Source organism: Heliangelus exortis, chromosome 7, assembly GCF_036169615.1.
Source record: "Heliangelus exortis chromosome 7, bHelExo1.hap1, whole genome shotgun sequence".
Lineage (NCBI taxonomy): Eukaryota > Metazoa > Chordata > Aves > Apodiformes > Trochilidae > Heliangelus > Heliangelus exortis.
The window spans coordinates 9,339,093-9,365,078 of NC_092428.1; the positions used below are offsets into that span (position 1 = coordinate 9,339,093).

General features: G+C 36.6%; 1 protein-coding gene across 2 annotated transcripts in view; it reads left to right on the forward strand.

Annotated features, from left to right (window-relative positions):
* Positions 1–1,664: 1,664 nt before the first annotated feature.
* PDE6C (phosphodiesterase 6C) overlaps positions 1,665–25,986 on the forward strand; it is a 29,568-nt gene continuing 5,246 nt past the window's right edge. For both annotated transcript variants that reach the window (XM_071748688.1, XM_071748687.1), the window contains exons 1-20: positions 1,665–2,357; positions 11,149–11,301; positions 11,410–11,499; positions 11,733–11,873; positions 12,446–12,520; positions 12,609–12,673; positions 12,786–12,852; positions 13,615–13,662; positions 13,877–14,026; positions 14,727–14,870; positions 14,953–15,021; positions 18,364–18,510; positions 18,877–18,984; positions 19,105–19,214; positions 21,080–21,167; positions 22,756–22,856; positions 23,705–23,812; positions 24,070–24,133; positions 24,873–24,947; positions 25,062–25,145. In XM_071748688.1, the coding sequence (XP_071604789.1) occupies positions 1,878–2,357; positions 11,149–11,301; positions 11,410–11,499; positions 11,733–11,873; positions 12,446–12,520; positions 12,609–12,673; positions 12,786–12,852; positions 13,615–13,662; positions 13,877–14,026; positions 14,727–14,870; positions 14,953–15,021; positions 18,364–18,510; positions 18,877–18,984; positions 19,105–19,214; positions 21,080–21,167; positions 22,756–22,856; positions 23,705–23,812; positions 24,070–24,133; positions 24,873–24,947; positions 25,062–25,145 (2,367 nt within the window). In that variant the 5' untranslated portion in view covers positions 1,665–1,877. The remainder of the gene's footprint in view (positions 2,358–11,148; positions 11,302–11,409; positions 11,500–11,732; positions 11,874–12,445; positions 12,521–12,608; positions 12,674–12,785; positions 12,853–13,614; positions 13,663–13,876; positions 14,027–14,726; positions 14,871–14,952; positions 15,022–18,363; positions 18,511–18,876; positions 18,985–19,104; positions 19,215–21,079; positions 21,168–22,755; positions 22,857–23,704; positions 23,813–24,069; positions 24,134–24,872; positions 24,948–25,061; positions 25,146–25,986) is intronic.

The following is a 25,986-nucleotide window of genomic DNA, read 5'->3' on the forward strand; positions in this document are numbered from 1 at the left end:
ACAGACACATAAGTGTGTGATATATGTGCAGTTCTTGCTGGTTTGGTGTGAACCATAAATGCACACAGTGATGAGAGCATCTTGCTGTGCTGCACCTTCACTGTTCTGCCACAGTTGCTATCACAGTTTGCTCCTGTAAAGAAGATCCCAGAGACCTCACCCCGCAGTGAGGCTCCTGTGCTGCTCTCCAGGCTGCTCAGGGTAAGTAACCCAGCCAGAGAAAGGAACCAGGCCAGAACGTGTCCATACTGTGATGATTTTCAAATGGGCTTTGAAATCATCATGACAACTGCAATCTGGCAAAAATTAGTGTTTTACACAGTGTTTCATATCACAGCCAAAGGGAAAACAAATGTTCTGAATTAGCTGCCATTACAGACCAATCACTGACCTGTTCTTTGTGCATGAGAGGATCAGTGTCTGTTGCCCATCTTGATTCTTTTAGCTCTGTTGATAAAAATGGATGCTGATACACTGTGGCCTCTGGCAGACAAATAAAGTTGAACTCTTTTCAAATTAAGAATTTCCAAAGGGTATATGGTCTATCTTCCTGACTCCAAGAATCTCTTTCTGTTCTCTGATCAATGTGGATGCCACAAATAAGATTAATTGTACTGCAGCCACCCTACTCTGCTGAAATTCAGCTGTGTTTCAATGAACACAGACAATTTGCTGTCATAGTTGACACTCAATTTAAACTCAGCTTTCTCACTCATGTAGCCCTTGGGTGTTTGCTCCTAAAATTCCACACAATTTTCATAATCTCTTTTCCATTCATGTGTGTAATGCTGAACTTCCAGTGGTAGGAAATATAAAACACATTCTAAAGCTAAAACCAGACTCAAGATTCCCACTTTACCCACTATCACCATTTTGCTGCTGCTTAAGAGAACAGAGATCTTCCACTTTTTCTGAAGAAGGAACAGAAGAAACTACAATGATTGCAGGACCCTCTCTAGTTAATTATGCATACAGAGTGAAAATTTTACAGTCTTCTAAATTCAATTTGTATTCAACCATTTTATGATTTTATGCTTTCCCAACCATTTTATGATTTTATGCTTTCCTTTAGCCTACTTACTTTACTTTAACCTACTTACTTTAAAAAAGATTATCTATAAAGTCATACCTGTCTGTTCTGAGTAAAATTTTAATTATTTTCTTTGTTTTCACTTGTGTAAATTACTTGAGCTAGCTGAGATTAACTAACGTCTTTAGAATTTCACCTGTTTTATTCATGTGAATCTTCATAATTATTGTTTTTAATAATTCATTTTCAATCATCCCCTGACTATTTTGAGGAAAAATAAGGTTTCAGTTTTAAAATCTTCTCTATGACATTGTTTTCCTCCCCTTAAGTACCTCTCACAAATATACATGGTTACATCTGTGCACGTGTATAATGTGGGCTAAGTATCTGAGTGGGATTCCTCATACTAAGTTTCAATGGCAACTTATGTGTGTATAGTACAATATATATTCAGAGAATGAAGGAGATAGCATAAAGGTATACACATCTACACATCAGACAATTTTATAAGGTCTAAGAATTAATGAGTTAGTGTAAAATGCTGAAATGATTCTCCTAGGATTGACGAGCTAAGAATGCTCAGGGATTTAGTGTCCTGACATCTCTTTAATTAGCAGTCGCCAAGTTCTCACACTAAGAAGATGCTAAGCCAGTGCCTTCTGTCATATCTCAAGAGTTTCAGAAGGCTTGGAAGCCACAGGGGAAGATGAATGTACTATGCCTGTGAGCTACACAATATGTACAAAGTACAATTTTCTCACTAGTAACAAGTCAGGACTTCTTGCTACCACTCCTGCTTTGATGGTGATGCAGTTCTAAAAGGAATCCTAAGAACAATCCAGAAAAAATGGGTGAGGTAAATAAGGATGCTGTTGAAAAATACTTGGAGAATAACCCTCAATTTGCCAAGGAGTATTTCGACCGAAAAATGAGGGCTGAAGTGCTGGGAAGTATCTTTAATGTGAGCCCTGGAGATGTGAAGGACGGAGTCAGCTTCAAGGACATGTCTCGCCTGGAGGAATGTGACATACTTTTTGAGCTGATAACAGAAATTCAGGATGAAAGCAGCAACATAGAAAAGATGGTGCACAAGGCCCTGCAGAGGATAGCACAGCTGCTGGCAGCTGATCGATGTAGTATGTTTGTTTGTCGTTCCCGAAATGGTATCCCAGAGGTAGCCACCAGGCTTCTCGATGTCACTCCAACTTCCAAGTTAGAGGACAATTTGATCAATCCAGACAACGAGACTGTTTTTCCTCTGGACATCGGGATAGCGGGATGGACTGCTCATACCAAGAAGTTTTTTAATATACCTGATGTGAAAAAGGTATGTGACTTGGGGAATGGGTTTCTGTTTATCTGCCTCCTCAGCATTGTGCACAGAGGTTGTGGTACAGAATAATTCTTCAAAACTACTCCAGAGGCAGAAATACAGAGCAAAAGCATGAGAAAAGCAGCAGTGGTTTGTTTAAAATCTATAGAACTACATCAGGTAGCCTAGTGAGGTATTTCCAGTATCCTTGCCCAACAGCTGCAATATATTTTACTGTAATAATGGAGGAGAATATTAGATCAATATTAGATTAGTATTTGTGTTTCTATTGAACAAGGCACTCCTATTCTGTTTTTCTGTAAGGTCTTGCAAGTGTTGTCCCATATCATTCTGTACTGTCATAAATGCACCTCTGACTATAATTAATTTGCAGCTTTTTTAATGAGGATGGTTCCTTCTAAGTAAGGGAATGAAGCCATGAAGATTATTTCAACATATATGTTCAGCTTCAAGTCTGTCTTCGAATTTAAAATGGCTCCAAATTTTGAGTATGTCCAGATCTGAGGCTTTTTTCAGAACCATCTATAGAAGATTAATGAGTCAGAGCTGGTTTGAGATTTATCTTCTTTAGTTATGGTTATTACAAATGTTAATTAAAATGATGGAGCACCTAACAGAAAATAAACATGCATGAATAAGAGCTGCTCTAGAAGATGCTCTGAAATACACAGCAAACGTAAATGTGCTTTGAGTGTTGTAGAACTCTTTAAAAATAGTTAACCTTATATTACCAAATGGAGACATCTTTACCACTTTTTAGTCTTCTGTGGAAAAGCTCAGCATATTCAAATGATTCTAAGATAATGATACAAGATGATAGTCTCAGTACTCCTCAGTATTTTCTATCCAGTCAGTTTAAAATTCTGGTCCATTTCCAAGATGGAAGCCACTGCAGTTTCCTAAACTCACTGTAAAGAATAAAAGTCTTTACACAATGCTATTATCTGTTTTCCAGGGGATAAACAAGAAGTGGTGTATTTTATAAAGGTAAAAGTTGACAGGCATAAAGAAATAAAGGGCTACTTTTAAATCTCAGAAACAAATAAAAATTTATATGTATGTGAAAAGGATGTTTCAATATATATTAAACTACGTCAGATGTAATAAAAAATACTGAGTTGAGAAAACAAATGCGTTGATTTTTAACTGACCACTCAGATGCTTTCTTCAATGGCTGTTGTTCTGACAAGAAGCATCTGACTTACTGCCTTTTACCACCACATGGGGAGATTGGAGGATAATCCTTCTAAATTCATTAGGCTGATTACATGAGAAAAGATCAGGAGGATCATGAAAGATGTGGGTTCTATCAGACACTGCACTGCTCCTTAATACTGTTATGTGAGAGGTGCCCCAGAGCAGTGCTGCCCAAATATTTATGTGTTTGCAGTAGGATTTGTTCTAAATTTTGTCACAAATGTAGTTTGAATATAATTTAATATGAGAACGGTTCTGTTCATCTAATCCTGCAAGGTATACATTTGGAGACATAAATCAATTAATGTTGGCTAAGTATCTATCCAGCTATTATTCAATCATTCTAAGATAACCTTTACTCAGGAACCCATTTATTGTCTCAGCATTACCATGCCATTAGACCCAGACTGAAAAATGCACTTAAACTATGGTGCCATTCGTTCACATTTGGTAACTAAGGGTCATCAAAATGCTGACATTTTATAAGTTAATTGCAAAACACCCAAAGACTTCTCTGGGACCAGGATTTGTTATTTAAAACCAACACTGTATATCTCAAAATTTTCACCATTCCCACTCTATTTGTAAAAAAAATCAAGTGTCTAAATCCATGCTCCCTACATAGGCAAATCTTCAAAAAATGTCACCAGAATCTTTATCTCCTGAAGGAACACAGATCTGCAGTCTTAGTCATCAACTTTTAAGGAATATACTTACTCCATGGCAGCAGACATAGGCTGCCACTGAAACTTTTATCATATTTCTAAAAGGATAATTATTTTTCAGATCACTCTGCATGCACGTCAATCAAACTAGATTTTTTTGCTACCCAAATGCAGTGCAAAAAATGACAAGCAGATCTCACCCAGGGAGGAGTTTAGCTCCTACTGTCCAATCAAAATACAAAATGCACAATGAATAATTCTAGATGGCTACAGTACTTTAAAGATGTCATGTTTAACCACTGTCTATTGTTGACATAATCCATATCCAAACTAGCAGCGCTTTTTTAAGTCTTAAGCACAAGACAGCATTGACAAACCCACAGTGAGACATTTTAATGCTTCAGTCACCACCTCATTATAACAAGAGTGAATGTAATGAAAGATTATAACATGAATAAATCACTGAAAAAAATTTAAGACTCCATTTTAAATGCCTGGTAGCCAGTTCTTCAGGGATTATCTCCTTCTGCAACCTGGAAAGGTACCAATAAACGTGCAGAAGCTCCTCATCCTGACTAATGCTTCAGAAAAGAAAAGCAAAGGAAAAGATACAGATCTTCCGTAATTAACTTACTAGGCAGAACAGTCTCCCCCCAGCAAGATTATGGACCTGTTGACTGCAAGAGCTAATAGTGTTTAATCCAGGATTTAAAAGCAGTGAGAAATAGCTGGCCAGGCAGGACCACTACCTTAATACCTTGCCTCCCATTATTCCCAGGTCTGGCGAAGCATATGAATGAAACATTACAAAGTAAAATAATAGATATGTCCATTAGTATTTAAATGTTAACTGATAAGGTGGGTAACACGATAAAGAAGAGTACAAGTACCTTACATCTTTTACTAAGGCATTATTTCGAAATGAAACTAAGAACTACAAAACAGTTAACCAAGGAACAAGGTCTTCTGGGGAACCAAAATCTCACACTCTGAGCCTGTAAGAATCAATAATAAAGACTATATATATTTCCTTTATTCCATCATGTATTTAAATTATTGCATTAGTCCTTTTCATTCAGAGATACTGGAAGATAAATGTTTTAATGAGGATTGGAAACTCAAGAGATAATATTCCTGGTTATAGTAGAGTATGAAATAATATAAACAGTGTAAAAAATTCTTCAAAAGAAGTGAAGGCTTTTGGATTAGATCCATAAAGGAACTCAAATGTTCTGAAACTGAAAAAACCACGACCTCATTTTTAGAGGTCCTGCACTGGAATCCACAACCTTCAGGGAAGTGAAGAAACAACAGTGTGTGGAGAGATTCTGGTGCTACCACCTCAGATTAAGCAGCCAAAGAAGTGACTGTTGTGTCATGTAATTTAACCACTGGAAACATAAGATACAAAACAACAATTATCAATTACATCCTCAAGTTGCAACCACTTGCATCTTACCTTTGTAGACAGTCAGCTTCAGTTTGCATGAGTCTTTTTTTTTTTTTTTTTTTTTTTTTTTCTTGGAGCTCTACTTGTCTTTAATGCAAGAGTAGGAGAGACTTTAATTCCAAGCCTGTCTGTGATGACAGGAGTTTCAGATTCATGGGAAGGTGCTGGTTCTGCTGGTTCTCCAGGCTAGCAAAACCTGTAAAATGAGGAAGAAGAGACACTCCATCCCTTTTTCTTGAGGGTACAACAAATTGTAAAATAAAGATTGCCTGAAGAGCAAACAGCAAAGGGAAGTAAAGCTTTGCAGCTCAGTGGTTCACACTCCTGTGTAGCAGTGAGGAGACCTGGATACTAAACATTTGCCCAGCTGCTATGTATAAGCAGTTGCTCTGGTAACACACAGTCCTGGGACCAGGTTTTCATCTTAGACTCTCTCCTATGGCAAGAAGACATTGCTGGGATCAGGAACATCCATGCCAAAAATATGAAGCTATGGGAAAGTACAGGAATGAGAGTCGTGGTCAATGGCACAACTGGTTTCCCTGAAAATGGAAAGAATGAAGTCAATTTGTGGTGAAGCTGGTAACAAGGCAGCCACTTGTTAAAGAGATGTCTCAGTTCTTAACTCACATTCTGCTATTCCCCTCACAATGTGATCTTGCACTTTGGCAAACTCAAAATGCAGAGGTAGGATGCACAGCAGATAAGGACATGTCACTCAAAGTTGACACATGAAGGAAGAGAGTGAAGGTGTAAATTTCATCTGTGGGACAAGGACAAAACATCATGCTTCCTAGCAAGACCTCCAGTCAAGGAAGCAAATGCTTATGGGAAAGTCTCATTTCCTAACAATTCAACCCAAATTTTTTATGAAGATGATGATGGTGTGCCAAATTGAAAGCAATCAGGAACAAGCAAGTAGATGTGAGAAGCCTTGGTACCAACAACTTTGAGCTGCAATTTCTATTACTTCAGATCAACCAGAGCAGTGAATCTTCACCTTGACTAGCTGAGCAGTAAAGAGGGATGCTTGTTCCCTTAATCTTTCATTCTTAATTGCTTTTTCATTTCTCTGTACATACTTCTGCATGTGTAATGAAAATCAAATTAACAAGGGTTACACTATCTCATTACTTACAATAGCTTTTTGCACTTTCTGATGAAGTTTAGATTCAACAAATATTAAATGAACACTACAGACTTTGACTGGAATTTCCAATAGTGTCAAACTCACTTGGCATTTTGTCTCACTTTTGTCATTATTCCAATCAGAAATGCTCAAGGCTGAGAAAGTGTAGCAAATCCTAATATAATATTATGAATTGGGAGATATACTGCCTTTATTAAATACAGTAGGATGGGTTAATATACACTAGAATTATGGTCTCCATCATCTTTTAAGCTTGGCATAGAATAAAGCCTGTAAAGGTTTAGAAATCTTTGCAGAGCTCTTTTTCATAGTTAGCTTAAAGAATTGAGAGATATCAAAAAACAGACAATAAAAAAAAAAAAACAAACAAACAAACAACAAAACATCATGAAAAAAGCAAGGTCTTTAAAAACTAGTTAAAGAAACCCCAGAAGAACATACCACTTCTAAAGGCAGTGGGATGTGCAGGGAGAGCCATGAAATGAGAGATACAAGATGGTTCCTTCTGGGCAGTCTATCAATAAGAACTTCAGAAACAGTAATGTAATAATTCTTTTTCCCCCAAAAAAACCCAACAAAAAGCAAACCACATAATTGTAAAGTATTATCTGCCCATGTAGTCTTTTAAGATAAACTTTTTTCTCTAAATGTCTGGTTGCCAGGGAAGTGTATTTTTCTCACATTTATTTTAGTTTATTACAAATATTACTCACAATTCAGAATCACATGTGGTATGGTCTCAGTAAGCAAGATGATTTGTAACTGCCATGTGAGGAAGAGAAGTATTGTTAGAAAGAATGGCATTATTTTTCCCTTTCACAGAGGTACAATCATACAACTAAATGCAATTAGGCTTACAAAACTTTAAGGTATTGAAAAGATGAGGCCAAATGATCTAAACTTAGAGCATTTCATTGCTGCTTCACTAGCAAGAGGCTTATAATAATAATAACATCTCGTGTTGGTAAGTTACAATGAGATAAAATTGGTGTCATGGTTTAGACAATGAAGAAACATGAATCAGCTACTAATTTAAACTGCATAGGCTAGATCTATAGTAGCCTGCTAAACCCTTCTCCAGTTACCTTCTATCACCTAAAACAGAAAGATTAACAGAGGTGTCCTGATTTTCCACTCCCGTATGCTGGTGCAAGCTTAGTGCAAGTCCAGGACATGTTGAACATCTCAAGATGTATCTACAGAACTGATCATTGTACAGGAAATGCCTTGGTATCTTAGCTTTAAACAGAGCTAGAAGAAAATGTTTGCAAAGGTACTAAAGTTACAGAGTTATCAACAGATCACCTTTCACTCATTGTTTTAAAAAAGCCCATCCTATGATTTAACTAAGAACTGAATGATTTAACTAACTGAACTGAACAACAGCAGTTGTCTAAGAGATGGTTTGACTTATGATATCAGACTCAAATAGACTAAGTGTCCACATTCATATACCCATGGGAGCAACAAGATACTCTTCTGGTATCTTCTGGTACTGCAAAGCACATTTCTGGTCTATTTGTCTATGTACATGATTTTCCAGACACTGTAAAAATTTATTTTCTTTGAAACTAAAAGGAACTTACGTTTTCAAGAGGAAATATTTTAAGACCTTGATTCGAAAGAAGGGCTTCAAAACTACTAGCACTTATGTGCAAAATATTTAATAATGAAAAGCCTAAATCTGAGCACAAATTTTTGCTTTTATATGGAAATCATGTATGATAGAAGTCTTTGTATATGCTGTGGGACTGCTGCCAATATGTCACTTGGTATTTATATCTTCCTGAATTGCACTAGCTAGGAACAGCTCAGGATAGCTTGTTGTTATTTTGTATATCAACACAGAGTTGCACCCTTTAAAATTTTCCTATACTTTGCAAAAAATGTATGACCAAAGTACTTCTTCTGAACAGCACTGTTTCTACCTTCAGTCTGGACTTACTGAAACAATTAAGACTTGGCAGTTCTGTCCTGCTGATTCTGCTTACTTCGTGTATACAGCTCCCTCATAAGCATTCAGAAATCCAGGATTGTGTGCAATTTTTGTTTATTTCCTCCTAGCAGCACACAGCACTCTAAACACAGGAACTTGGGCCTCACCATTATGCTGGATGCTTTTGGTGAGGTACAGAGAATACAAATCAGGGCCAAATTCTCTATCTGATTTCCTTCATTTTGAATGAATAAACAGAGATTCACAAATTGTTACTGAAGCCCCCAAATGCATCCAAACTTAGAAAGGTTGTGGCAGCAGGCAACGCAATGCAGAGAACATAAAATATCTCTGAACTGGCTACGTTTTCCAGGAACACAGCCTGATACATTGAACCAAAGAGAAATAATTTGTTACATTTTTCTCAAAATGGTTTACTGATGTGACACAGACTTTGCTTAAGACAGTTTTCTGTAAGGGAGACTAGTCAGTAAATATAAAAAAGACACTTCAGAGCTGTTTTCACAGAAAAGCAGTACTAGAAGGAAAGGTAAAATGCAGATGTAAAAAATGGGCTGTCTAAAGTCTGTGAAGAACTGAAGGAACAAACCCCAAACAATTAACTTTTTGAACATACAATGAAATCCAATCTATCTCCCCAAGGTTGTAGATGCTATAAACTCAACATATACCAAAACCAATTGCTAGAATATGGGGGAGAAAAGAAATTAAGAGGAAAGATCTAAATAGCAGACAATTTTAATTTGGGGTTTTCCTAGCTTTCTCATGCTTTATTTTACAACCTAGGAAATTGTTTGTTTGTTTGAGTACTTTTGTGTATAATTTATGAAATCAGATTTTCCATTATGTGGCATCCTCCAGCATTCTCCAGCCCACCAGCAAGGAACAGACTTTGAGATCCACCATGAAGATCTTGCAGTAATAGCATGACCTTATTGGATAGACATGCAGTAACAAGTCAGTCACTTTATAAGGGGGTTCACAAGTATTTGCTAAAAGCAGGGAATTGGTAAGGTTTGGGAATCTTATTTCCAGCTGAATGTCCTTAAAACAGGACTAACTTCTAGCAGGCTGCCATTCCTATCTATGTGGGATGACCTTCCCTGCTTACCAAGCTGCTCATCGTCTCTTGACATTCTCATTTAGAACCAACTGCTCATCACCTTGAGAAAAGAGAAGCAGACCTGTTAAAGAAATTCAAGGAGAATCTGTCATTGACTTTAGACCAGGACTTGAGTGCTCATCTCCATGAAGAAGACTGAGCACTGACTTGTTAGAAGTGGCAGATACACAGGGATGGAAAAGGCTGAGTGAAGACAATGTCTGGATATTTTAGCTGCTTAGTAGAACCAGGTCACTTCTCAGTATGCACCTATTGACAGACATCAATCCCCAAACTTGTAACTCAGCTCATTTAGATGTATTATCCTAAGTACATCACAAAACACAACAACCCTTGGCAAACAGACTTCCCTGACAAATTTCAAATCCCTTTTACATACTGAAGAGAAGACTAGAATATTTCAAAGAAAACACCAAGAATTTCTTTGATATGAGGAAATGAAAGTTTTCATTGAAACATGAACAGGGTATCCAGTACTTTTTACATTAAAAAAGGAAAACAATAACTTTTACTAAACCCTCCTCAGGACTTGATTTCAGGGACAAATTGGTGGGACAGTTAATTGTGGCTCACCTATTAGTCACAGGATCATACAACCGACAAAAGCAGCTTTGTGTCCTGATCCGTGGTTCTGCACTCTCATTCACCAGAGCAGCACGTTGGGCTGGGAGCAGCACGAATGGGAACCTGTCACACAGTGAGGAGTAAGAAACAGCTCAGCCAGATGCATACCCACTGGAGGTGCCTCTGACAGAAGAATTTTTAGCCATATACATTCAGGAAAGATGGTAGTTTTAAACATTGTGTGATGGGACAGTACCATGAATTTTAGCTCAAAGATAATTAAATAATAATAAATACTATCATAGCTATGAAGTAATTCTTCTGCAGGCACGCTGTATGTATTAGAGTCCCAGGCAGCAACAAAATCATATTACTGTCTCCTTTATTCTAGATTTTTCCATATTTTTAACTCCTTAGATTCCTCATCATTCTAATAAAACACTGCACAGGACTTGTTTTCAGAAGCTATATTTGTAACCAATGCCTAAGTTAAGCCTGTATGTATAACTCTGCAAGATTGGATTAAATAATGATGATGGGCTTTTGCAAGTATGAACCTACTGCACTATGTAACTATGCTTATAGCATTACAAACATACATTATCAAATTAAATTATCATTTGCTCTTGGACTGATAACTAACTGTTACACATTTAACTTGTGCTTTTTTTTCTTTCAGAACAACCATTTTTCTGACTTTCTGGACAAAAAAACTGGTTTTACAACAATCAATATGATGGCAAACCCAATTGTGCAGGGCAAAGAGGTGCTTGCTGTTGTGATGGCACTCAACAAAATAAATGCCACTGAGTTCTCAAAAGAGGATGAGGAGGTAATAACCTCAAATATCACACACCGGTTCAGTCGTTAGATTAACAAGTAGCTTGAGAGAATCTGGATTTGATACTTCTGTCTTATTTTTGCTCTCTGTCACTTTTAGGTCTTTAAAAAGTACAGCAATTTTCTATCTCTTATTCTAAAAAGTCAACATACATCCTATCTCTACAATATTGAATCCCGAAGAAGTCAGGTATAGAAAGATTTTTTTTAATTATAATACTTGGGGATTTGTGTGAAACCATTATTATTCCCACTGTTTTATATTCTTGCAAGCTTATTGAAGGATAGCATCTATTAATTTTATTTTATAACTGTAATGCACAGTATCATTTTATTTTGGAATCCTTAGGATTCTTACGTTTATGTTTTCTTCCTGTTGTGAACATTTCACATTGTGAACTCTTTCTCTTTCATTTTGAATAGATGCTTCTGTGGTCTGCCAACAAAGTATTTGAAGAATTAACAGATATAGAACGGCAGTTTCACAAAGCTCTGTATACTATTCGAATGTATTTGAATTGTGAAAGATATTCTGTTGGTCTGCTGGACATGACAAAAGAGAAGGTAACAATCATTTTGCCTCCTTGCTAGAGATACTACTCCAAACTTTAAGTTCTAACATCCGTTCTTCTAATTAATTTGTTCCGCATATGTCTAGGGCAGGTGTCTCCAAGACACAAAGCTACCATGCTTTCTAGACCTTTGGGAAAATTTATATAACATTTGTGTTACAAAAACTATATGCAAAATATAAGCATGACAAAGGATACCACCACAATAAACATAAAGGCTAACTGGGAAATAATTTTTTATAGTAATAATTCCAAATGAGAATGGGAAAAATAGAGAAGTGCAGGACATAGTATTGCTTTCAAAATACCTGCCTTCTAAAACCATAGTTAAGGTGTCCAACCATCCAGAGATAAGCTTCAGATTAGCCTGGAATTCACTGGCAAACATTTCCTGCCTGGGATACATTTAAGAATGTTTTCTTAATACTGTCTGAAATGTGACCATAGCACAGCTACGGAGAAAGAAAAATGAAATTTCTAGCACAGATATCATCTAAGAACACAGAACTTTTTTATTTTTTAATTTTTTTAACTTTTTCCAAACCTGGTGTGTCATTTTCTTAGGAGTTCTATGATGAGTGGCCAATCCGGCTTGGGGAGGCAGAGCCTTACAAAGGCCCCAAGACACCTGATGGACGAGTGAGTGTATTATGTTTTCTCTTTATGAATCCTACTTTTCACATTGAGATTGTACAGGTCATCTACATGCTTTTATCTTTCTATTTAGGAAGTCAACTTTTATAAGATCATTGACTATATTTTACATGGACAAGAAGAAATCAAAGTCATTCCGTGAGTATTCACTTGCAGCCTGCAAATTTGTGCTAACTGGGTATATTGCTGAGATATAAAACCAACATTATCTGTATTGCAGAAGTAACTTAATATCATTCTCTTTCTAAAGGTCACCTCCAGCAGATCACTGGTGTCTTGCCAGCGGATTGCCAACATATGTTGCTGAAAATGGATTTGTAAGTTCAGAGCAAAAGTAAAAACTTAACATTTCAGTTTATGCAGTTCTGATTGAACAACAACAACAAAAAACAAACACCAAACAAAAAACAACACCAAACATCTCCACACCCAAAAACCTCTACAAAAATACCATGCTGCTTCCAGTGTCACTGGTTCCCAGTGAAATCATGTGAATCAGTAGCCTGGATGGAGACAAGTCCTCAGCGCAAATGGTCAAATATCAGGAAAATTTCCCTCTGATTGTGATGACATCAGAGGAATAAAGTCTGTGTCTGATGTCACTTTCCAGGTGCACTAACTATGCCTCACTACAAAATGCCAGAGGAGGAAAATCATCACATACCCAGTTTTAACTTTTTCTCATTTTCTTACCCCTTTCCAAGTAGCCAATATATGTAATTTGAGGTTGCCGTACTGTATGACAATTATTAGTAATTTTTTAAGAGCAGTAAAGACAGGCCCCTAAATAGCCCCCCTTGACAATTTAAACTAGAAGTAATTTGCTGAACCATTATGCTTAATGCACTGCAAGACATCATATACAAGGGACTCCCTCCCAGACAGTCACTCCAGAATGACATCTGTTAGAATAACAACATGTAACTTACTAGGAACAGTTTTAATTTCTGCAGCTAAATAGGGTGCTCACTGCTGTTAGCTTAGAAAATAAACCTTTTCAAAATGCCTTTTCAAAATCACAGGACAAGTCTTGGTACAACTTATATTCCAATTAAAAGATGTATTATTTTATGTTGCAGATTTGTAACATGATGAATGCACCAGCAGATGAATATTTCACATTTCAGGTAATTCCAGTAATGGTAAAAATTATAAATATTGCAGAAATGCTAACTGCTAATGCTTTCCACCAGTTAGTAACTCAGTTGGTAGCATAAATAATTAGTTTTCTTTGTGACACAGAGGTTACACTGTTATAACTGTTACATTGTCTATATCAATAGTTGTATTACTACTTTCAACAAAATATACAATGTTTCCTGTTCTTTGACTTTCCTACAGAAAGGACCGGTGGATGAGTCTGGATGGGTTATCAAAAACGTCCTATCATTGCCTATTGTCAACAAAAAAGAAGAAATTGTGGGAGTTGCAACATTTTACAATAGGAAAGATGGAAAACCTTTTGACGAGTATGATGAACAGATTATTGAAGTAAGTTTAGTAGGATTAGGGGTTTTAAAGAGCTATACGATGTTAGTAAATATATTATTGTAAAAAGTAATTCTAAAATGTCTAAAAATTCTCAAATAGTCTGTATGAATATCTAAGCAAACCTCTATCTTCTTCACTATATAGTTTCTTAAGAATTAGAAATTTTATTTCCCTTTATATACCTGAAAATTCGTGAGAAGATTTGCATTCCAATAGTGAACTGAAGTCAGGTATAATTTTTAATAATTTGATTTTTAGTGACAGTCAGCACTAGCAGTGGGTAAGCAGGTATGGCTTACTGCTTGCCAATGGCTATCATGACCCTGGGAGTTCCCAGAGCATTCATGATGCTCTGGGCAAGAGCATACTTGCAAACCTGGGCAAGATTAAGAAGCTACCCAGTGTATCCAAGTCCCCACAGCTAACCTGAGCTTCATGAGTCTCCAAGTGCTGTCTAGAAAATGGGAATACGGGCCCATAATTACTAGGTTGAGACAAATAACATAATGAAAAGCTGTCTGGTGCAAACAAAACCTATCGGTGGAAGGTAAAGCTTTTACTGTCAGAATTAACAACTAGAGTTACACATTAATTTTCAAAGGGTACTACCAGAAACCTGAGTTTAAGAAAAGTAATTCCAGATTTTCAGTTAAAGTTTATTGTTACAGTGCCATCTCCGCTCTGTTTGGCTTTCTTCCAGTCTCTTACACAGTTCCTGGGATGGTCTGTTTTAAACACTGACACTTATGACAAAATGAACAAGCTTGAAAACAGGAAAGACATTGCTCAGGAAATGCTTATGTACCAGACAAAGGCCACCCCTTCCGAAGTTGAATCTATACTGGTGAGTTTCTTTCCACAGTCACAAAACCAACGTAGGAAATTTGCTACACAAAATTTAATTTCTTACTCATTTTGATTTTCAGAAATACAAGGAGAAATTAAATGTAAATAGTATAGAAGAATGTGATCAAAAGGATCTGATCAGGATTTTGGTAAGTTATTAAACCAAAAATTTTGGCAACATGTTTATATCAGATAGTCATGTGTCCTCATTATAGAAAAAGTTGCGTATATCAGATCTTGACTAATCCAATTGAGTTCCACAAACCAGATGGAGTTGATTTAATAATCCCCAGCCTCTTTGGTTCTTCTATGTGCAGATCCCACTGTTATGTACAGGGAAACAGTGTCCCAAACATACATCAACAGATTTGGATAGTCAGAGTTATACAGAAAAAAATATGTGAATTAACATTTCAAATGTTTAACTTCTTTAAATATGCATGGGGACAGTGCTGTACCTACCTATATCTGAAATATAAGAAGAGATATCAATGCAAGGCCACTTTAATTCTGGGTAGGAGACCATATATAGGAGTGTCCACTGTTACTAACTTACTTTCAAATTAATGTTCCTGCATTTTGTCAGGCAGAAGAGTCCAAAGACAGTGATCAGTGGCTTCACAGTGACGAAATACATTTGACCTAATCGGTTAAAATTCTGCTACTACTAAACCAAAACCGAGTTACTTTCTTTTCCAGACTGTGCAGTCTTCTGGGATTGTATTTCAATCCAGAAAGCGGGTGCCGTTTTGGAGTAAAACTTTGTGCTCACTTAGTGCACTTCATTTTTTCTTGTGGAGCAGACTCGTAGCATAGGCACTACTTTATCTGAAACAAACCTCAAAGATGTGCTCCAGGAAAATACTGAATGAACTCCCACTGTTAATGAATCAAAACAGAGTGAGGCTGAAGAAAAAGTGTTAAATACATACAAAAAATGTTGACCTGCAGTACCAGACACTTAACCTATTTATAGGGGCAATGGCTTTTAAATAGAAGAGGGAAGATTCAGGTTAGATATTGAGAAGAAATTATTTATTGTGAGGGTGGTGAGACACTAGAACAGGTTGGCCTGGAAAGTTGTGGTTGCCTCATCCCTGGAAGTGTTCAAGGCCAGGTTGGATGGTGCTTTAAGCAACCTGATCTAGTGGGAAGTGTCCCTGCCCATGCAGGGGGATTGGAACGAGATGATCCTTATGGTCCCTTCAGACACAAACCATTTTCTCATTTGATGATTCTATTACATCACATCTACTAATGTTGACAGAGCCATAGGGAAAATATCTCAAACTATTTTTAGTTATGCCCATGTACATGCCAGAATGCAATACTGTTAAGGTTTTGCTGGCTTCCACAAAATAGATGCTGACACAGCTTATGAGAGATGAAACAAAAAAACCACCGACAGAGTACCTTAAATATGCATGCACCACTGACTTTTGTACCTTAACATACCTTGTGAGGGAAATTTAATTTAGCTACATGAAAAATTGCATAATTAATAGATAAACATGATAAAATCTCACTTTTGGTAGAGCAACAAGTGATTACTATCATACATACTCTAAATGTAAAAACATAATACTGCTATGAATTTCCACATCTCCAAAAAACAATTAAAGAAGTTCTCTCAACACTGTGGAGTCACAAATTCAAAGGTCTAGCATCTTCTGCACTGCAAAGGCTACATGCTTTTGCTTTATCCTATTATAAGACCTGGAATCCCAGATAGCTAATGGGATAAAGCAGGTGTTTCTACATCTGACGATTCACAAAGTAATGGGTCTTAAACCACCACTGCTCCATGTGGTTTCCTTGTCCTTGACCTGAGATCACAGCAGGTACACAGGAAGATCCCAGGGAGAAGGAAGGATCTTGACATCCATGTTCAGCATTATTTGTTGAATTTTATGCATACATTCACTCATCTTTTTTTCCTTACCTGTAAAATGGAGATGATTTATAGACCACCATTCTGGAAGGGAGTCATTGTGATATATAGTCTATTTTATCAGACTTTCCTGAATTAATTCTTGTTTGCATTTGGATACATACTTTAAAATATAATACTGTTCTTCCTAGGCTTTGGGATATACATATTAAAAGTATTATAGAACAGTTCACTAATATTGCTATTATCAGTTAGGCTATTCAACGTTAATTTATATAGTGTGTACAAAATGGGCAATTTAAATTTAATACAGGCTTAACTTTTATAATAAATTCTAAAATGCAGAGGATGTAAGTTTTATAGAGGTTCTTCAGTACAAGGAAGTGCTGCCCTAAGCACTATATCTGTACTTCAGAGACAGAAAAAAACCTGAATTGCATCCAGACAGCTTCTAATGAAATTTAGTATGTGGGGAAAAGATTATGCACTTACTTAGCCCACTACTTCTGTAATGGTCCTTCATTTTCATTAGCAGTCAGAACTGTTCAGAACAGACTGCTGTAAATTTTTTTACTAGGACAATTACTCAGACAGAATCACCACCAACTGCAGGACTAGAAAGTCAATGTCTCTAAGGGATTTGAAGTAAGCCATAATAACCATGAATATTATATACATCATACATTTAAATACTGAAGCAATTTTTACTTTATGAATATACTAAGATCATTCAAGAGCCAAGCAGTCAAGAACCTGCTGCAAACAGATGAGCAAGAACACAAATAAGATTTGTCAATTTTTACATTTGATCTTGTAGGATTTCCCAGTCCACTTTCCGTGTGCCAAGTCAACACTACAGGTTTGCCAATTAAGTGTATATAGACTGTCACAAAGAAGGAATGTCACAGGAGACAGGGTTAGACAGACAAATGTTGAGAGCTGGTTTTGGAGCAGAACAATCCACCAGCACTCCAGAGGTTAAAAAAAGGTACACGAATCTTTGCTTGCCTACAGTCTCTACAAGAGAAGACACAGTGAGTAGGCAGGCATGCACACAAGCCTTCTGCTATTTAAAAAAAAAATGTTACTTTATTCTACTGTAAAAGTAAAAAATACTTTGTTCTAAACAGGCTGGTTTTAGTCACAATATTCATATGACTATTCCTAAGATCCAAATGGGAAGAACAGCACGTGACCAGAACAATTTTAGTTGTGAAAAAGGTGAACTGCAGCATTGAGACCAGGACAGATGTGGGAGAATCATAGGATTTTACACCAGGAAGGAGAAATTCAAAGGCCTACAATTTTTGAACTAAGGAAATTTTGAGATGGTCACAACAGGTTATGACAGAGTAGAAGAAATACCAGATTCAGAGTAGGATAAACACTGTCTGGCCAAGACTTTCACCTTTCCTCTTTGAGCAGAAAGCCAGCAGTATCACCATTGTATTTCAGAATTTAATACAAATTACTCTGTACTGAAACATGAGGTCTTTGAAGATATAGCATGCACACTGTTCTCAGGTGACATTTCCAGTGAAGTCAGAAAACAAAAAAGCTTTTCCAACCTTGTTCTTGTGTGTTTTATTTTTCCCAACAGAAAGAAGAATTACCTGATCCAAAAGATTTAGAACTGTATGAATTCCGCTTCAGTGACTTTCCTGTTACAGAGCATGGCCTGATAACTTGTGGAATACGACTGTTCTTTGAGATAAATGTTGTTGAAAAGTTCAAAGTCCCAGCAGAGGTCTGATTTATTTTGTCTTGTTCATGTTATTTTAAAGTAGAAGAAAAACAGTTGACTGTAGATACTGTAATGCAGGAGCAGGCAATACTAAAATAGTAGTGGTATGGATAACAATCTTCCATGATTAATTAAACATTTGCATATTTATCACAAAGACTTAAAAGTAATCTTGAAATTGTGTAAGCTCTGGAAAGAATTAAATCAGCATGCATTTACAGAAGAATAATTTGCTGTTTCCATGTTTAATTCAATGAAAAGCAATTAGTACAATAATTGTCTAGTATATTCCAGTTACTTTATAGGAATTCCATCATTTTGTTTCAATTAACAGCACAGTCTTCTGTTCATCACTTTTGTTCATTATAGGTCCTTACAAGATGGATGTACACAGTCAGAAAAGGTTATCGAGATATCACTTACCACAACTGGAGACATGGATTCAATGTGGGACAAACTATGTTTACCCTGCTGATGGTAATGTTGCTAACCTTACATGCATTATTGAGTTTTCCTTTCAATTAATTCAATTTCAATTAATTCCAACTGGAAAATTCAGGAAGGTACACATTCAGAGTTGTCCATTTTCTTTTACAGACAGGCAAAATAAAGAAATACTATACTGATCTAGAAGCCTTTGCTATGGTTGCTGCTGCTTTCTGCCATGACATTGATCATAGAGGGACCAATAACTTGTATCAGATGAAGTAAGTATGGATATATATTATTTTTAGTGGCAAAAAAAAAAACATGCAAAAACTTGCAAAAATATAAACTATATATTCCATTTTAATCTGGAATGAATGCTCATTTATGCTACCTAAGATTTCTCCTCCAGAGTATTTGTCATGACAACTAAAACACAAAATGCAAGATCAGAATCTGAGGATATACTGGAGCTGCAATTAATTTTTAAGAAAGACTAAGCTCCTGCAGTGCTTGCATTGTAACACAGCTCATGCACATGAGGCTGCAAATAAGTAAGAAACATATATTAAAATACTTAAATGGATTTCTTTTTTTTCAGTATGTGGCATTGACAAGGGCCAGTTTAGAGAGAGACAAGATTTAAGATGCTTTCTTCTGCTTTCTGCTGTCCCATTTGACTAGCTCAGTTTCCACATGCACACAGCCTCCCCCCTCCCCACTTCCCCAGTTTACTGATTGATGTTGGTCCTTTTCTGATGTGTAATCTCCTTGTGTTATAGAGGATTCTGAGCTAAAGAGCTTGTGTTCTGCCACTGGGTCCACATGCCAGTAAATTACACATCACGAGGCTAAGCTTTGCAATTCATGCCCTTTTCCTTGTGATAAAATATTCTGAAAGATTGCTATGTGATTTTTCCCTTCTTTGTTGTGAAAAAAATGTTGATCAGTAGATGCTTGTTATAAACCAATATTATTTAATTTTGTTTTAAACTGATCTTTTTACTACAACGTTACATATCATCGTGAGAACCACTATCCACACAGGTTTCTCAGATTGCCATGTGTACCCTAAGATTATAACCATAATTTTCTTAGTTTCCCACCAACTGTATCTCTAGAATGATTCTTCCTCCTCCCTCCTCTGACCCTACACTTCTACCAGGAGGGCATTTCAGCTTGCACCCTGGAGAAGTGACGCATGGGGATTTTCTGATTATTCTCAGGGATTCTCCAGGTGATGTAGGAGAGAGAGAATGACAGATGCTGATACTTATTCAGCGGACTGCCTCTCATGTGAATAAGGTTAAGGGAGATTTTAAATCTTCCTGCCATGGTCTTCCCTAGCTGAAAGCCCTCGGTGTTAAGGCATACGCAGTAAAGCTATTTATAAGTTGTGAGGCTTTGCCACAAGAGTTCCTGGAATAGAGTTATTAGCCAAGGGAAGAAAGGAGAAAAATAACACTTCCACCTGGAGCCTTTATAGATAGGACATTTCTACTTTCCTGCCCCTGCCAGTCTGAGGTAGAATTTCCTCTGCTTGAAGCTTAGCCCAACATCAGAGGAATGCTTTGAGCTCTGTAATAAAACCAAACACACCTGAGCTGTCAAGACTTGTGCAGTCAACAAAACATAGCTTTTGGGGAAGGGAATGGAAAGAGCCCAAGGGCATTAGAAGAAGTAAACTCCATTATACGGTTTAGCTTTAACTTAGTGTAAGTAAGAATCAAAGGGACATGGACCACAGTAATTTCAGACAGACAAGAGTTCAAAAGCACTGACACATAATATAAAGGCTATTTTTAAAGTAAATAGAAGGTGCCTAGATTAAACAAACAGTGTGCAAAACTGAACATGTAAGGCAAAAAGAAGTATGTTTTAAAAACACATTTTTTGAATTTTGAGGCATTTCACCACAACTTTGACTTTAGTGGGCACTGAACATCTAGCATGCTCCAATTTCCATCACTACTCAGTCACAAGACTGAAGGCAATCAAGTATTTTTTTGCTTTGCCTCATAGCAATGGTAAAGATATATAAACTATTGAGTGTGCAGATCAGAAGCATTTTAGTTCTAAAAATTTGGATCCTTAATCAAAAATATTGCCTCCAAAATATTATAAAGAATTGGTTCTTTTTCAACAGGTCAGCTGCTCCACTAGCAAAACTTCATGGCTCTTCCATTTTAGAAAGGCATCACCTGGAGTACAGTAAAACCTTACTGCAAGATGAGGTATGTTGACATGAACCTTCTGCTCACACTGATCAACACAGAACATAGAATTAAAGTGATGATGTTTCAAATTTCACCATGTCTCATTCATTTTCCAAATCCAAATTAAGAAAATTTGGAAGTTTAAGCAAAATTCCTTTCACTTTTAGAGAAACATCAGTAATTCCACCAGATATTAATAGACTGACTCAGGACAGAAAAACTTTTCCTCTGGGCCTCAGTCACACGCCTCAGGTTTTTTTTTCACTGTTTCAAAATAGCTGATGTTGAAACCAAATCAGGAAATACAACACATACAAAATGTTACACTTAGCCCTGGTTCAGGAGGCCTGAGTTCAGCTGCTGGCACTGGCACCTGAGAAACAAAGGGATGAAGCTGTATATGGAAGGTCTCCTCACCGCTAGGCCAAACTCCCACACATACCTTACCTTACTAAAACAAAGGAGATAACATAAGGTAACTGCCATTACTGATCTACCTTGAATTAGGCAAATGCCTTCAGATGCTCTTCTCCAGGAGCCACAGAAGTGAGGCTCCCCAACAAGGTCTCCTCAGGTTGAACAAAATTATGGCATTGCGGCCTGCCAAGGCCCTGGAGAGCCCTGTGGGGTGGGTGTGGGGTGCGGGTTGGGTGTCCTTCCCTCAGCGGGTGCCTGGCTCTGTCCTGGCTACAAAAGCAACTCAATAACTCAATTTCCACTTTCACCTTCATTTTTCATTTTCTAATCCCTGTGGTGGTGCTACACAGAATAAACTCTTACACTAACCAGTAGCACAATGAACATAAAACTCCAGAAGATTTATGATTTAAAAAAAAAAACAAACAAAACAATCCCACCACAAACCACCCTTACCTTTCTTGATGGCAATGTACTTTTTCAAGTTAGAGATGCTGGGAGCTAACCACTGTGCTCTGCTGGAGCAGCTGTCAGGACCTCTGGAAGCTCTCAAAAGCAGCACTGCTGCACCCTGTGCTATCACAGGTATTGTCACTGCAGTTAAAGAAAGAAGGAACAGCAGGACACTTAGAAAAATACCAATTGTGACGCTCTCATTCCCTTTGCCTGAGTAAGGACTCAGTTCTATACAAGTTCATGCAAGAACTATACTAGCTCCCTAACAGCACTGCAGGCAATTGTGCTGACCCAGGTTAGCAAGAGGAAAAAGGTCTCCAAATCTTAAAAAAGTCTAGGGAAATTAGGTTTGTGGGATGGTAACTGTAAAGAAATGATGTAGAACTGCCATTTCTTTACTAATTATGTGGAGTATATGTGGTTTTCTTTGGTTTTAATTTATATATAGGAACAGTAGGAATTGCAGCTGAGTCACTGTGGGTTCAGCTATTTGTGCAGCCCCTGGAGGCTGCATCTTAAATCCAACTACCTATTAACACAGCCACAGCCATTCATTAGCCATGAGTAGTGGTCATCTTTACCAACTGAGCAATTTTTTCATTTGCAGCATTATTTTAATTTAGGGACTGTATTTAGCCAGTTTTGTTAAACTATTCTGTGAGACAACCTGTGTAGTACAAACCAAAGACGGTGTTACAGTAAGAATTGAACTAATAAACTTTCCATCTTGCAGAGCTTAAACATCTTCCAGAACCTAAATAAGCGCCAGTTTGAAACTGTTCTACACTTATTTGAAGTTGCAATAATAGCCACTGACTTGGCTTTGTATTTCAAGTAAGTACCAAATTCTGTGTAACTTCTGACTGAATAAAATGTTTAACCCTAGACAGTATATAAATGGAGGTTTTAGTTATTTATATGCAGACTATAGAGCTATGGTTAAAAGTATGCCTAATTCTTGTAAAAAAACTGAGACATTCTTAGATTAATTATAAGATTTCATAGTAAAGAACAAATAAATGTACAGGCACTTTTACAGTGGGCATTCTTAAAGATATATGGAACATTCTGTTTTGTTCCAGAGGTGTCTTATGACTGGAACAACTTACAACCAGGAGACAGGAAAAAACTCAAGCAGCAAAACTCAAAAAACTCAAGCAACTGCTCAACAGCAGTTGCTAAACTTTAGTGAACAGTAATTCCATTGTTCCATTCATTCTAAATACAAAACCAAAAGAAAAATTAGTAAGCAATAGCAAGACACATTTATGTTTTTGAAAGTTCTTCTCAGTCAGCTTTGGATGTTTGAGGGGAGGGACTGGAAGAACATTTATCAGTGTTTGCGTCACTATTTCCAATTAATTATGTTACAGGAAGTATCAAACATTAAATACTCAAGAGTATCACCTCAGAGGCTTTAATATTAGGAGTTAGGAAATTGGTTATTTATTTATTTTTCACTAATTCTGACATTATACATGTCAGTGGTATACAGCAAAACCTAAATGTGTTAGGTTACCAGAAAAATTGGAGTTCAGTGGGAAAAAGGCAACTCTTTGATACCACTATGACTAAGACTCTACTTTGAGGAAGCGTAAACACCAGAAATAGGTTTGTGTGCTTAATTTTTAATGCAAGAACTTTTGCTCACTAATGTATGGCTTATTGGTATGTTTTAACAGGAAAAGAACTATGTTTCAAAAGATTGTGGATGCAATTGAAAAAATGGAATCAGAAGAGGAAGCAATTAAATATATATCTATTGATCCCACCAAAAAAGAAGTCATCATGTAAGTGGTTAATATTATACTCTTTATTCAGTTATCTAGGACTATGATTTTAAAAGAATTTGGGCACCTAAACATGTATATTAATTCTTGGTGTTATTGCCCCATGATGAGCATAACTATGATTTAAAATTAGAAATAGGTATTCACAATCTTGGCAAAATGTGTTTTTATCTGCATCTTAGATATCTAAATTCCTTAAAATCTAGACTTTTTTTTCCTTGTTTTTCTCCTTATACTCCTGTTTTGTGTTTTCAAAGGGCTATGATGATGACTGGATGTGACCTGTCTGCTATAACCAAGCCTTGGGAAGTACAAAGTAAGGTAGGTATTCTTCAAATACATAATACTGCTTTTGCCACCAGTTTGCTGCCCATGTAGTGCATGATCATTTACAAGAAAACTAAATATAATTTGATATTTAAGTATCTGTATCCAACTATCTTTTGTCCAAACAACCTCTATTTTTCTGTCATGGAGTGTAAGGGTTTTATGATGCCTCTCTTCTGGTCCTTCAGCTGAAACTGGCCTCTGATTCTGTCAGCTGTTCTAGCTACCCTTAAATTATGACTCAGTTATTGTTGCACTATCCAACTTTTGCTATTTTTTAGGTAGAGATTTAACAATATCCTGGAATTAATTGTGTCTATTCTGGAGATTTTGGTACCATATCAAATTATCTTAAACATACTAAAAATAAATCCTGCAACACACTGCTTTGTAGATAAGTGCTTCAAGTACTTCAGTAATTATAGACAACCATGCTGAAGTTCATCAGTTAAACTTACAAGAATAGTGTAATTCTACTGTGTTTCACCAAGACTCCTTATTTCTGCAGAACTTTTTAAGCTACTAAGAGGTAATGCCAGCTAGCAAGAAAGAAGTCCTTTCTTTGTGGAAGGTAGTAATAACAGTTAAGCAGCAAAATCAGAATACCCTGATTTAAACAGTAATATGACCGTTCTTAGCTAATTAACATTTTCACATTTTTGAAAGCCTTTTCCTTTTATTTATAGAAGTTTATTACTTTCTGCTGACACTTCACTGTACTGTTGTTATTCAGGTTGCCCTCATGGTTGCAAATGAATTCTGGGAGCAAGGTGACCTGGAGCGAACTGTGCTACAGCAACAACCAATTGTAAGCACTAAATTTACTATGTTATTACAACATTGATAAAGATCCATAATGCCTACTATATCGTTATAGCAAAATGATGTCTACATAATCTAAATTGCTGCTATTCTTTTCTAGCCTATGATGGACAGAAACAAAGGAGATGAGCTACCTAAGCTTCAAGTTGGTTTCATAGATTTTGTGTGTACGTTTGTGTACAAGGTAAGAATAATTTTGTTTTGTTTTGTTTTCCCCCTGCGGCAGTTCTGATAGCACAGTAAGTAACAAACTGTTGCAGTTAGAAAATTCTAGACAGCAGCAGGACTCATGGTAACAGGGTAAACAACTATCATAACTGCCAATTTTTTTTCTGTTGTTACGTAGAAAAATTGTTCCCACAAACCAAATTCAAGAGATGTGAAGCCAATTCATAGGAAGTGAAGATCTTGGTGAAACTTGAAGGGTGCTGAGTTTTTGTTGGCACCTTGAAAGACTGAGTTAGAAAGCCCCATTTAACATAAGTATGCAACATGTGGGTGGTTGCAGAAAGCAGTCAATGACACAACAAAGAGAACAGAAAACTTGCAATATTCTGGAAATAGAGATGCTCAGTTTCTTCTGTAAGGCAATGAAATGCCAACATTATTAATCCCTGTCTAGATTTTAATATTATCCCAAAATGTAATGCAGAAAACTGACATGGTTTTAATATTTTAATATTTGCAGATACAACCTCATCTGCTTGAAATACACAATAGCATACTAGACATTATATTCTGATACTAATAATCATATGATAAAATATCTTGTACCACACTTACAATTGTATTATATGAATCAGACTATCAAATGAAGGAAGAGGAGAGATATTAAAATGTGCAGAACATAACTCAGATCTCCTCTGACTGTGCATCATATTATCCCAACACAGGATTTCCAATAATATGCCATCACTGCATGGACAAGAACATGCTTTGAAATGTGTACCAGGAGGTACTCAGAGTATTTCTTTCAATTTTTTTCCTCATCTACAGAAAACCCACTACCAGAGATGGAACAAGTA